This window comes from Alnus glutinosa, chromosome 5, assembly GCF_958979055.1.
Source record: "Alnus glutinosa chromosome 5, dhAlnGlut1.1, whole genome shotgun sequence".
NCBI lineage: Eukaryota > Viridiplantae > Streptophyta > Magnoliopsida > Fagales > Betulaceae > Alnus > Alnus glutinosa.
The window spans coordinates 27,141,173-27,154,033 of record NC_084890.1 but is presented as its reverse complement, the minus strand read 5'-3'; the positions used below and the strand labels follow the sequence as shown (position 1 = coordinate 27,154,033).

Sequence of the window (12,861 nt, the reverse complement as noted above, 5' to 3'; positions counted from 1 at the left end):
GCCACTGTCCCCCGCCCACCACAGCCCTCGCGTCCGTTCAAGGTATTCCCTCCACTTCCTCTCACTCTCACTCACCTTCTCAATCTCTCTCTCTCTCTCTCTCTCTCTCTCTCTCTCTCTCTCTCTCTCTCTCTCTCTCTCTCTCTCTCTCTCTCGGTTTACAGTGCATATCTGTTCTAACATTTTCAGCTTTAATTTTTTTTTTTTTTTTTTTCTGTCAAAAATTCCAGGTACACGTACAAGCTTGCACTACAAAAATCACTGTGAGTTATTTTTATTTTTGTTTTGAATTTTTTGCTATAAGTTTGTATATTTTATTAATTTTTTTGTGATATTTGTCTAATTTTTTTCATTGTCTAGTTTGTGGAAATATGGAATATATACTTGTAGATTTTTTATTACTGATTTTTTATTACTGAATCATTGTCTAGTTGGTGGAAATATGGAAAATATGGAATATGGAAATATGGAATTTATTGGTGATTATATTTAATTTTTTTTTAAAAAAAACTCTTGATGTGAGGATATTTGAGATATATTTTAGTGTGCTACTATGGATTTAATGTGCTATTGTGAATTTTGGTATTTTTATGAAGTGGCAAAAAGAAAAAATATCCGCTATCATCTTAATTTTATAAAAATATGATCGTGAGCAATAATGGCAAAGTAAAATTAAAATACAAAATTATAATCAACATATTGTGCTATGAATATATATAAATTGTGGGGAAAATAAATTGTGCTACTAATATATATAAATTGTGGTATTTTCGGGAAAAAAAAAAAACAAAAAAACAAATATTCCACTGTCCACCATTTACAATCATATTCGTAAAAAAAACCTTAAAACAAACGTCATAAATCATCAATTGCGACGAATTTGTTTTTTATCTTCCATTTTTAACGTTAACTATTCATGTGAAGAGACTACAGATTTATAAGAAGAATTTGGTATCTTCGGATAAAAAAACTCAAAAAAAAAAATACTAAAATTTCTCTCATATGCATATATAAACTTTATATCCTAAAATCATAACCATAAAACCAACACAATAATAAACCCTTAAATAAACTTTGAATCCTATACGTTCTAAAAAAAAACCCTTACCCTAAACCCTAAACCCTAAGCCCTAAAAAAAAATCCTACACTTTCTAAAAAAAACCTAAACTGCTAAACCCTAAACCCTAACAAACCCTAAACTCTTATAAAAAGAATAAAATAAAACCCTAAACCCTTTAAAAAAAATAAAAACTTACTACACTTTCGAAAAAAAAAACGAAAACCCTAAACCCTAATCCTAAATCCTTACAAAAAAAGATTCCTACACTTTCTTAAAAAAAACTCTTAACCCTAAACCCTAAACCGTAACAAACCCTAAACCCTAAAACCCTAAACCCTAAACCCTAATCGCTTTAAACCAAAATAAAACCCTAAATCGTAAACCCTAAACCCTTAAAAAAAAAAAATTTACCTAAAACCCTAAACCCTAAACCCTTAAAAAATAAAAACCTAAAACCCTAAACCCTAACCCTAGACCCTAGACCGTAACAAACCCTAAACCCTAAAACCCTAAACCCTAAACCCTAATCGCTTTAAACCAAAATAAAACCCTAAATCGTAAACCCTAAACCCTTAAAAAAAAAAAAAAATTACCTAAAACCCTAAACCCTAAACCCTTAAAAAATAAAAACCTAAAACCCTAAACCCTAACCCTAGACCCTAGACCCTAACAAACCCTAAAAAAAAAAAAAAAACCTAAAACCCTAAACCCTAGACCCTAACAAACCCTAAACCCTAAACCATAAACCTTAAAACCCTAAACCCTAAACCCTAATCGCTTAAAAAAAAAAACCCTAAATCCTAAACCCTAAACCCTTGAAAAAAAAAATTTTACCTACAACCCTAAACCCTAATCGCTTAAAAAAAAAAAACCTAAAACCCTAAACCCTAACCCTAGACCCTAGACCCTAACAAACCCTAACCGTAAACTCTAAACCCTAAACCCTAAACCCTAAACCCTAAACCCTAACAAACCCTAAATCCTAAACCCTAAACCCTAAAAAAAAAATAACCTACACTTTCTAAAAAAAATACCCTAACCCTAAACCCTAAAAAAAAATCCTACACTTTCTAGGAAAAAAATCCTAACCCTAAACCTTAAACCCTAACTCCTAAACCCTAAACCTTAAAAAAAAAAATAACCTACACTTTCTAAAAAAATACCCTAACCCTAAACCGAAAAAAAAAAAAAAAAATTCCTACACTTTCTAAGAAAAAAACCCTAACCCTAAACCTTAAACCCTAACACTAAACCCTTAAAAATAAAAAAACAAAATCCTACACTTTTAAAGAAACAAATAAAACCTAACCCTAAACCCTAACAAACCCTAACCCTAAACCCTTTAAAAGAATAAAAAAAATAAAAACACTTACACTTTCTAAAAAAAAACTAAAACCCTACATAAAATAATCCTACACTTTCAAAACAAAAAATACCCTAAACCCTAACAAACCATAACCCTAACCCTAAACCCTTAAAAATAAAAAATGAAATAATCCTACACTTTCTAAAAAATAAAACCCTAATTAGGGTTATAACCCTAAACCCTAACCCTAAACCCTTTTAAAAAAAAAATAAAACAATTTCTTACACTTTATAAAAAAAAAAACAAAACTCCTAAACTCTAACCATAAACCCTTTAAAAGGGAAATAAATTCGTACACCCCATGTTGCGTGACATGCACTATATTTGTACACGTTTATACTGTAAGCCGTATGATTTGTCTTGTCCTCTTAACCCTATACAGATAAACATGGACAAGTCTTGGATGTCAACACCTAGGGGTACGACATGGTATAACGATGGGTGTAGGGCGTTTGTGGCATTTGCCGTTAGTAATTGTACGGCCGGCGATGGAAAAATTTACTGCCCATGCAAGTATTGTCGAAATAACCAGCGTCACACTCCTGAGTACGTTCTTGCCCACCTGACTGGAGGTCGGGGGATGAATCCGGGATACAATTTGTGGTATATGCACGGTGAGACTACGACTGGTTCCGCTATTCCTGGTCAGTGTTCGAGTCATCACAGTGGCACAGAGGCCGCTGACCGTAGCACTGAACATGGTGATCATGTCACAGAACAGGAGGGTGTCGCCGTGGAACAGGATGATAACATGCACGCCATGTTGCGTGACGCCTTCGGCGTGCACGATGTTCCTGAAAGGGTCAGTACTCTTCCGCAACAAGTTGATGAAGATACCTCGTGCGGGGACGCATTGAAGTACCAAGAGCTGTTAAAGACTGCCGAGAAGCCCCTTCACCCTGGTACGAAGCACAGTAAATTGAGTGCTACTGTACACATGTACAACTTGAAGTGCGTTGGAGGTATTAGTAACAAGATATTTTCAGACATTCTCGAATTCATCAATCAGTTGTTGCCTCCTTGCGATGAGGCATTGCCAGATAACACGTATGAGGCGAAAAAGTTCCTAAGTGGCATGGGTCTGGGGTATGAGAAGATTCCGGCGTGCCGTAATGACTGTATGTTATTCTGGAAAGACAATAAAGAATTAGATTCATGTACCGTATGTGGAGAGTCTAAGTGGAGGGCTGATACACATGTAGATGATGATGGTGAGATCATATCAGCGAGAAAAAAACGCCCGGTGAAGATCTTGAGGTGGTTTCCACTCATCCCACGGTTGCAGAGGTTATTCATGTCTGAGCATACTGCACCCCATATGAGATGGCATGCAGAAGGCCGCACTAGGGATGGCGTATTGAGGCACCCGGCCGACGGTGAGGCATGGAGATCGTTTGACATTTTACACCCAGATTTTATGGCAGAGAGTAGGAACGTCCGGCTTGGTTTGACAGCAGATGGATTTAATCCATTTGGGAACATGAGCACATCCCACAGCACATGGCCCGTAATGCTTGTGCCGTACAATTTGCCACCTTGGATGTGCATGAAACAGTCGTCCTTCATCCTTTCCATGGTTATCCCTGGACCGAGCTCACCAGGTATGGATATTGATGTTTACCTTCAGCCATTGATTGATGAGTTGCTGGAACTGTGGAATGTAGGGGTACGAACATTCGATGCTTCAAAGAAGGAAAATTTTATTATGCGATCTCAGTTGATGTGGACGATAAACGACTTTCCAGCGTATGCAGATTTATCTGGTTGGCCTAACAGGGGTGCGAAGGCATGTCCTTGCTGTATGCAATCGACGCGTTCTATACGCTTAAAGAACGGATGCAAATTTTGCTATATGGGGCACAGGAGATATCTGCCGCCTGAACATCTGTGGCGGCTTAACAGGAGGACATTTGACGGTACTGAAGAATTTGACAGCGCCCCGATTGTGCCATGCGGATACGAGGTTCTCCAACAGTTGGACGGAGTTGCGTTTGGGGATGAGACCGCGGGTAAGAAGAAGAAACGGAAGAAGCGGAAGAAGGGTGCAGGGAGTTCCGATGTTATATGGAAGAAGAAAAGTATATTTTTCAGATTGCCGTATTGGGAAGACAATTTGCTTCGGCACAATCTTGATGTTATGCACATAGAGAAAAATGTCATGGACAATATACTTGGCACTATTTTGGATATAAAAGGGAAAACGAAGGACAACTTGGCAGCTCGGCTGGACTTGCAGGAAATGGGGTTGAGACCTAAGTTGCATCCGTTCACGGCCGCCAATGGTAAAACGTATATTCCCGCTGCCTGTCACACCATGACTAGAGAGGACAAAGAAAGTTTTCTGAAGGTTCTTCGAAATGTGAGGGTCCCGGACGGATACGCCTCGAACATTTCACGATGTGTTCGGCTGAAGGACCGTACAATTTCCGGGTTGAATAGCCACGATAGCCACATACTGATGCAACAGCTTCTTCCAATTGCACTGCGTAAGTCATTGCCTGATAAAGTTGTTAGACCTCTTGTGGAGATTTCGGCATTTTTTAGAGGCATATGCTCAACAAAGCTATCACAAGAAGATATGGACCGACTGCAGGGTGACGTCTGTATCACTTTGTGCAAACTAGAACAGATATTCCCTCCAGGGTTTTTTACGAGCATGGTCCACTTGGTCGTGCATCTTGTGCGCGAGTGTAGACTCGGCGGACCCGTGCAGTATAGATGGATGTACCCGGCAGAGAGGTAAAATTCAGCGTAATATGTAAATATATAATTTGATTTAAATGTAACCATAATTGACGACAATTAAATTGTCGTGTATGTGTGTACACCAGGAGTCTGGGGCATTTCAAGTCTACTGTGCGCAATAAAGCGGCTCCTGAGGGGTGCATTGCGGAGGGGTACATAGCGACCGAGCTGGTAACGTTCTGTTCAAGGTATTTGAATAACGCACCAACATTCCACAACAGACCTCAGAGGAATCCTGATGGATCCAAGGGGGCGGGCACGCGTGTTACCCTGAACCGGTTGATAATGCACCAGATTCATCGTTATATTGTGTTCAACTCTGAAGAGTTTCACAATTTGCGGACGTAAGTAGTGTTTATATATTTAACAGAATTCGAATAACGCATCTAATTGATTTTACTACATAATTGTATACGCTGAATGTATGATGCACAAAGACGCGCTTAGGCGATCATGCACTAGAGGTCGCATTACGGAGGCTCTTATTGAAGCAGAACATCATGAGCAGTTCTGCGAATGGTACCCTGCATATGTAAGGAAATAGTTGTAATTTTTAAGTTGGATAAAGTTATGCGGGTTCAATATAATTACCCAATACACGTGTTTAATATTTGTAATTATAACATAGGTCGATGGCCTTGACGATCAACGTAGGGAGGAATTGGGCCACAACTTGGTTATGCGTTGTAGAGGGCTGAAGGAGACAGCGGTCAAGTACAACAGGTACGTGGTAAATGGGAAATTGTTTCGCACGCTTGCCCATGATGTGGGAAGGAGGACTCAGAACAGCGGCGTATGTGTTCCTACCGTTGAAGGCGAAACGTACTACGGGCAGTTAACCGATATAGTTGAGGTCGAGTACTATGACAGGACTACGTACGTCCTATTTAAGTGCAATTGGGCAGACCCCACGATGGAAAGAGGATTCACAATAGACGAGTATGGCCTAGTGTTTGTCAACTTCAATCACCTCGTCCACAGGGGAGAACTGATTCAGGACGAGCCGTACGTGCTTACATCTCAGGTGGATCAAGTATTCTACGTCGAAGATGGAAGGAACCCAAATTGGGTTTGTGCGGTTAGGACCAAACCGCGCAACGTGTACGACGTTGGCCAGGGGGATGGGAGTAATGAGGATGGTACAACCTACCATGAGTGCGTACCGCTCGTACTAGCCACTGATGACCTACCTGATACGAATGATGAATTCGAGTACGACAGGCCCGACATTGATCCGATTGAAGCTCCCGTGATACAATGATTGATGTATTTCTTGTGAGTATAATTAGCTTGAACTCAACACACTTGACTGATATATAAATTGTTTGTACAATTCGCTTGAACTGAATAAGGGTTTCTATTATTTGCATAAATTTCGTTGTATAATTTGGATATTCATTAAAAATATATTACAAAAAATATTCTAATTAATTTGTCTACATTTATTCGCAGGTATTGATGGACCAGGGACGCCATCCTTATGCATATCGGGCACCTCGCCCACCCGTGCCCCCCATGACCACGCCCACTGATTCGACGCCAGTATATACTGAGGCGTGGCCACCCCACCCAGACGGGGCTTATAGACCATTGTTGCCGGGTATGGTGGCCGTGCCCACGTCAGATCACGGGCAGACCAGCACAGCTGGAGTTGGCAGCTCTCCATTGTCGGAGCCGCCGACATTATCTCAGTTAGGGTTCACCCAACCGGGTAACGCCTATCGATGGTGGGTGCAAGAGGGGGTGGGGTCACAGGGTTATGCGCCGTACTTTCCGTATACGTATAGTCGACCTATGACGTGTAACCCTGATAGTGAGACGCAGGATTGTAGATTTCCACTGTCACAGACCGGGGAGATGCAGATGCCGGCTGTGGGGTTGGGACAGATACCGGCACAGGCGGCGATGCAGGGCCAGATTTTAGGGCCGAGACAGATGCCAGCATCGGGGGCGAGTCAGGGCCCGGGGCATGTAGAGAGGCAGATGCCGTTACCTGGTGAGAGCCAGATGCCGCTTTCCGGTGAGAGTCAGATGCCGCTTTCCGGTGAGAGTCAGATGCCAGATGTGGGGGGGAGCCAGACTACCCATGAGGAGGACGTTGCGATGTTGGGTACCGATCAGTTGGCCCCCGGTAGCCCCCAGGGTATGGATTCAGATGATGATCAGCATCCTCCACCAGCCGGAGAGGTTGGCGAGGAGGTTGCAGGCGACCCAGCGACGCAGCACATAGGGACTGGGCAGATTCGGTTGATGGGTAAGTACATATGTAGACATCCTTAAAACTCATATTATGTTACCAAAATATTTTTTTTTGGTTTGGAAAAAAATAACTATTTGATTACATTTTGTTTATATATGTGTGTGTGTGTTATTTAGTGTTAACCAATTAAATTAATGTTGAATATATTTTTTCATTAGGGTACAACCCAGACGGGACCATTTATTATGAGGTGATTGACGACCCAGCGAGAAACTGGGTGCTCCCGAGGGGGAAGAAGGTTGTATTGCAGTACAATGCTGCTATACAACCTGTAGGACGAGCCTGCAATCGTTTTCGGCGGGAAGTGGGCAAGATGATCAGGAGTGGGTCCTACATACACATGCGGGACGAATGGGCGAGGGTAAATAGGCAGATTAAGCAGGCAATGTGGAACGCACTGATGGTATGTTTATGAATATAATTTAATTATTTATTTGAATTAAACTTGAGCTTAATGTTTAGGTTGAAGTTTTTAAACCTATAATGCTTTGATTGAAATGTGCAGGAGGAGTTCTATCTACCTGTATCAGTTGACATGCGCAGGGCACAACAGGAGGCGTGGAATGATATTGGACGTAAGCACCGCTCGTGGAAGTCGAGGTTCAAAACCCAACTACGAATTGGAGACGGTGACACGCCCGAGAGTATCCGTGCAAGAATGCCGGAGAAATTTTTTGAGCAGTATGATGCAGAAGATGTAGAATTCCTGCTGAGAGATTGGTGCAGAGAGCATAAAATCGTATGTAGGCCAAAAAATTGTCAACTATTTTTTAATAACAGTTCATTTAATTTTAGTTTTAATTTAAGTGTGTCAATTGTTACATGTTTATTTTCATGTTCAATGCGTAGGCAACCTCTGAACGGATGAAGAGGTTGCGGGAGCGGAATGACCTACCCCATTGTGCGGGATCTAAAAGTTATGCCAGATTTAATCACGAGGAGGTAATTAAATATATATGTTTATGTTTTTAATATTTGTTGGTAATTGTTTTTCTTTTTCTTTTTCTTTAAACTATTTTTATCGCTATCTGTTTGTTATATATGTCAACTGCATGACGACAGGCATGTACATCTGGCACGCCCCCCACTCGCGCCGCGTCGTTCGTGAAGACCCACGCAAAGAAGGACGGCACTTTCCTGAACGACCGTACACGGGTCTTATGCGTATGCTACTGATTTAGTTTACTAATATTTTTAAATTATGTGTGATATGTCATTATTCAATATATGACTTTTTCATGTTGACGACGTACAGGAGAGGATGACGCAGAGTTTAGCCAGTGATCCAGCCGCCACGCAAAGCGTCTCCGCAGACACGGTGCGTTGGGCACCGAACGACGCTTACGAACAGGCGATTGGGAGGCCTGAGTATGCAGGGAGGGTTCGGCAGGTTGGCCCGAACGTCACACCTGTTCGAGGGACATGTTTTTCATATAGGCCTCGGTCACAGGGGGGACCATCTCAGGGGACGTCTCGGGATTGGGCCGAACAGTCTCGGAAGATGGAAGAGATGCAAGCGGAGCTACATGCTGAGCGAGCGAGGAATGACCGTTTGGAGCAGCGCGTGCAACAGTTCGACGGCATAGAGCAGCGCTTGCGAGAGATGGAGGTCTTCATGTCCTCCATGGCAGTACCAGCACCATGTGTTGGTAATCAGTCTTCTCCTGCACACGTAGGTAGTACGTCGTCCGTTGGTAGTGCATCTGCAGGTATGGTTTATATTGTGTATAGGACAAAATTAATTTCAATTTGTTTTCATTACCCCTTTAATTTTGCAAGTAATATTATATACTTTAATTGTCTATATTATTTACAGGTAATTCGACAACGGTTGGTACGTTGTCGCCTGTTGGACGACAGCTGAGCCAGCACTCCACTGTCGCTACACCTTCGCCCGCTACACCATTCATTGCGCAGCAATCGCCGGTGGGCGAGAACACGCCTGGGACGGTACCTCGTGATTCGCAGAGACGCCTTTCAGATTTGTAGATATTTTGTGTAATTATTTTTTGTTCGTAAATATTTGCTTGTTAACGAATATGTTATTAATTATTTGTTTGTGTAGTATGATTTCGTGTTGGTTTTGGGTAAAATAAATGCTGCGTTATTTGTGGTCGAAAATTACAAAATTTGAAAAATTCAAAAAAAAATTTAATTAACCCAAATAAATTTTATAAAACAATAAAAAATTTATTTTTTTTTTAAAAAAAACTAAATTCAGTTTTTTATTTAATTAAAATTTTTATTTAATTATTTAATTGTATTTTTAATTAAATTAAAAATACAATTAAAAAATTAAATAAAAATTTTAATTAAATAAAAAACTGAATTTAGTTTTTTTTTTAATTAAAAACATTTTGACACGTGTATCGGAATACACGTGTCAAATTTGACACGCGTATTCCAATACGCGTGTCAAAATGTTTTGACACGTGTATTCCGATACACGTGTCAAAACAGTTTGACACGCGTATTGGAATACGCGTGTCAAATTTGACACGTGTATTCCGATACACGTGTCAAAAAAAATTTGACACGCGTATTGGAATACACGTGTCAAATTTGACACGTGTATTCCGATACACATGTCAAACTGTGCAGTTTGTAACATGCACATTTGACACGCGTAATACGCGTGTCAAAGTACACGTGTCTAAATGTTTGACACGTGTACGACACTGTACACGTGTCAAACTGCACGTGGCTATTTCATGCGATTTTTGTAGTGGTGCTTTACGTACCCTAGCTTTGGGGTGACAACATATGTGCTTTGATCTTTGCTTCCAATCCCCTTTTGCACAGAAGAACAAAGTTTCAGGTCGATTTTCATTTCATCCGCTAGAAAGTTATTAACAAGGATCGATGTTTGTCTTCGATTTGTTTCAGTTGTAATACAGTTTAAATTATAAACTCTTTTGTATTTTTTTTTTTTTTTTTTTTTAACAGGTAACATGTGCGCTACCATATATTACTAAAAAGTCGGAAGGCAATTACAGAGAATAGAGGTTCAAGACCACCTACACCCTAAGCCAAAAGAATCTGACTTAAAAACAACTACCTAAACAACACACAAACATTACAAAGACATCGTTTGAGCCTAACATTACAAAGACATCGTTTGAGCCTCTCTTTACATTAACGCACACTATAAAAAGAAAATATGGCTAATCTAGCTACAAGCCAACAAATAATCCAGTAAACACTTGAGCATTACAAAGACACATTGTGACCGGAGAAACAACAGGGAATACACAAAACAAAAACCACAAAAGCAATCGGTGTTGAGAAAAGCTGTCACCGGAGCCAACATGTGCAGGACACGGGTCGTCTTCGAGAACCCTCCTGCAGCAAACGACATCCAAAAACACCGATCTCCACCAGCCAACACCGGAAAAGATAGGTCGTGACCCCCACGCGCGGGTCCAGGGAGAGAAACGTCATGCGCGTGCTAGCCACACGCCGAGCAGAAAAGCCCATCACAACCGTGGCTTGATACTGCCGAACTAACGGAAGCTGGCGACCACCACAGAAGGGTGCGTATCGAGAGAAACCCAGCCAAAGAACACAAATCTAGCACCAAAGAAGTCAAACAAAAAAAGCATATTTAGATAAACCTCCGTCAGAGACACTCCAAGAATAGCCGCTCCCCACCAACTGACAACTTATGTAGCTTCTGCCAGAAAAAACCAAAAAAGAAAGCAAAGCAACAGAAAAGGAAATAAAATCAAGCTCCATAGCTCAAAAGGCTAGGAGAACAACAATCACTACCGGATCAAGTCTGAGAGAAAACAAAACTTCGCAGCCCTAGTGGCTGGGAAACGTCTCTATAATGTAGCTCATATGTACATATTTGAATTGTTCTTATTTTAGCTGATAGACTTAGCTTATCATCATCTGTAATTATCTATATTGTACGTTGCTATATGTTGAGATGAATAGAATAACTTTGGTATGCATTGAAACCAAAGTCTTTACAAATTCTTTCTAAGGAGGAGTGATATTAAGAAGAGGAATTAGAGCAATTGAAGTTTTATTATGATGGACAGGAATTGACAATACTGACAAAATAGCTTTATGTGAAGTATCAAGAACATAGTTTGTATTTTGTATTTATGAACAATTACAAAACAAATTTATTACAATTCAAAATTAACAAATGTATTTATAGTTTTGTAGTCTTTCATTTCCAATTAAGCTATGGGATTTCGTTTTGGGTTTAGAAAAAATTTTATATGGAGCCTGTTCACGACCTCGCGAACATAAAAAGGCTAACGTTGATGGACCTCGCAAAGAAAACAAGGCAGTTCAGACACAAGGTCAAGAAGGGTCTGAATTTGAAAGACACATATACCTTAGAATTTGTGGTCAATAGGGCGGAGACAGCGCCAATTTTCGATGCAGATCGAAGACTTCAAAATGCAAGTTGATAAGTGGTTGTCTTCGGCTGATAAGGTATTTTTATTTATTTATTTTGTTAAAGAAATCTCCATATTAACATTACGAAGTTTATAGGAGATAACATTAAAGGTCAAGACAAGCCATGGCTGCAACGCATTTCTTCACACTCGGATCGAAGAGCATTGCACAGGTTACACGAAAAATGGGAAGTATAATAGAAAAACGTTCACGGATCATAAGTACTGTAGTAAGATAGTAAGCTTATAATTCATAATGTTAATGATATTGCAGGAGGAAGACACAGGAGAAACCCCGAACTGAGATGATGTGTTCATTGTCTCGCATACCAAGAAAGATAGGAACCATGTGAATGCAACGGCTAGGGAAGATATGGAAAGTGCTAAATACGTAATATTATTTGTAGATTCAAGTTTTCATTTGTATGTTTTATGCAAGCGAAGATGAGAGAAATTATTGATAATCAGTCGCCTGTAGAATGAGTGTATTCACAGGGGTCGATCTATTAGTCGCATAACGATGCGTGCGCACAAGTTCTAGGGCGGGAACATTCTGGTCGTGTACACGAGGTGGGGCTAGAGCCGACTCCTAGTAAATCCTCCTCTTATTCCTCCGAACAATGATCGATCTCTAGTGCGCCTACTCCCAAGGAACTAGAGATAGCTGCTAAAATGAAACGTTTGAAAACTTTGTACGAAGAGCAAAACATCAAATATGCAGTGCAACAAGAAGAGCAGTCAATTGTCAAACGTATGGTAGCCATGATTATAGCGGGGAAACAACCAAGAAGGTGATGTCTAGCTGTTGTCCTTGCCAGATTATAGGTTTCAAATTTTTTGGGTTTTAATTATGTATTTGGATTTGAATTCTGTAATAGGTATGCATTTGAATTTTGTAATATGTAAGCAAGTAGACTGTTGTTGTGAAGAATTGGAATTTGGATTTGGATTTGAATTTGGATTTGGAAATGGATTTGGATTTGGATGATGTTGTAGGTTAAAATAAATGAATTT

General features: G+C 40.2%; 1 protein-coding gene across 1 annotated transcript; it reads left to right on the top strand.

Annotated features, from left to right (window-relative positions):
• On the top strand, positions 1-9,544 carry LOC133869188 (uncharacterized). Its single transcript, XM_062306146.1, has 9 exons — positions 1-42; positions 231-263; positions 6,625-7,426; positions 7,591-7,835; positions 7,938-8,171; positions 8,282-8,374; positions 8,495-8,596; positions 8,688-9,141; positions 9,249-9,544. The coding sequence occupies exons 3-9, from the start codon at positions 6,631-6,633 to the stop codon at positions 9,419-9,421; spliced, it is 2,097 nt and encodes a 698-aa protein (XP_062162130.1). The 5' UTR covers positions 1-42; positions 231-263; positions 6,625-6,630; the 3' UTR covers positions 9,422-9,544.
• Positions 9,545-12,861: the final 3,317 nt, after the last annotated feature.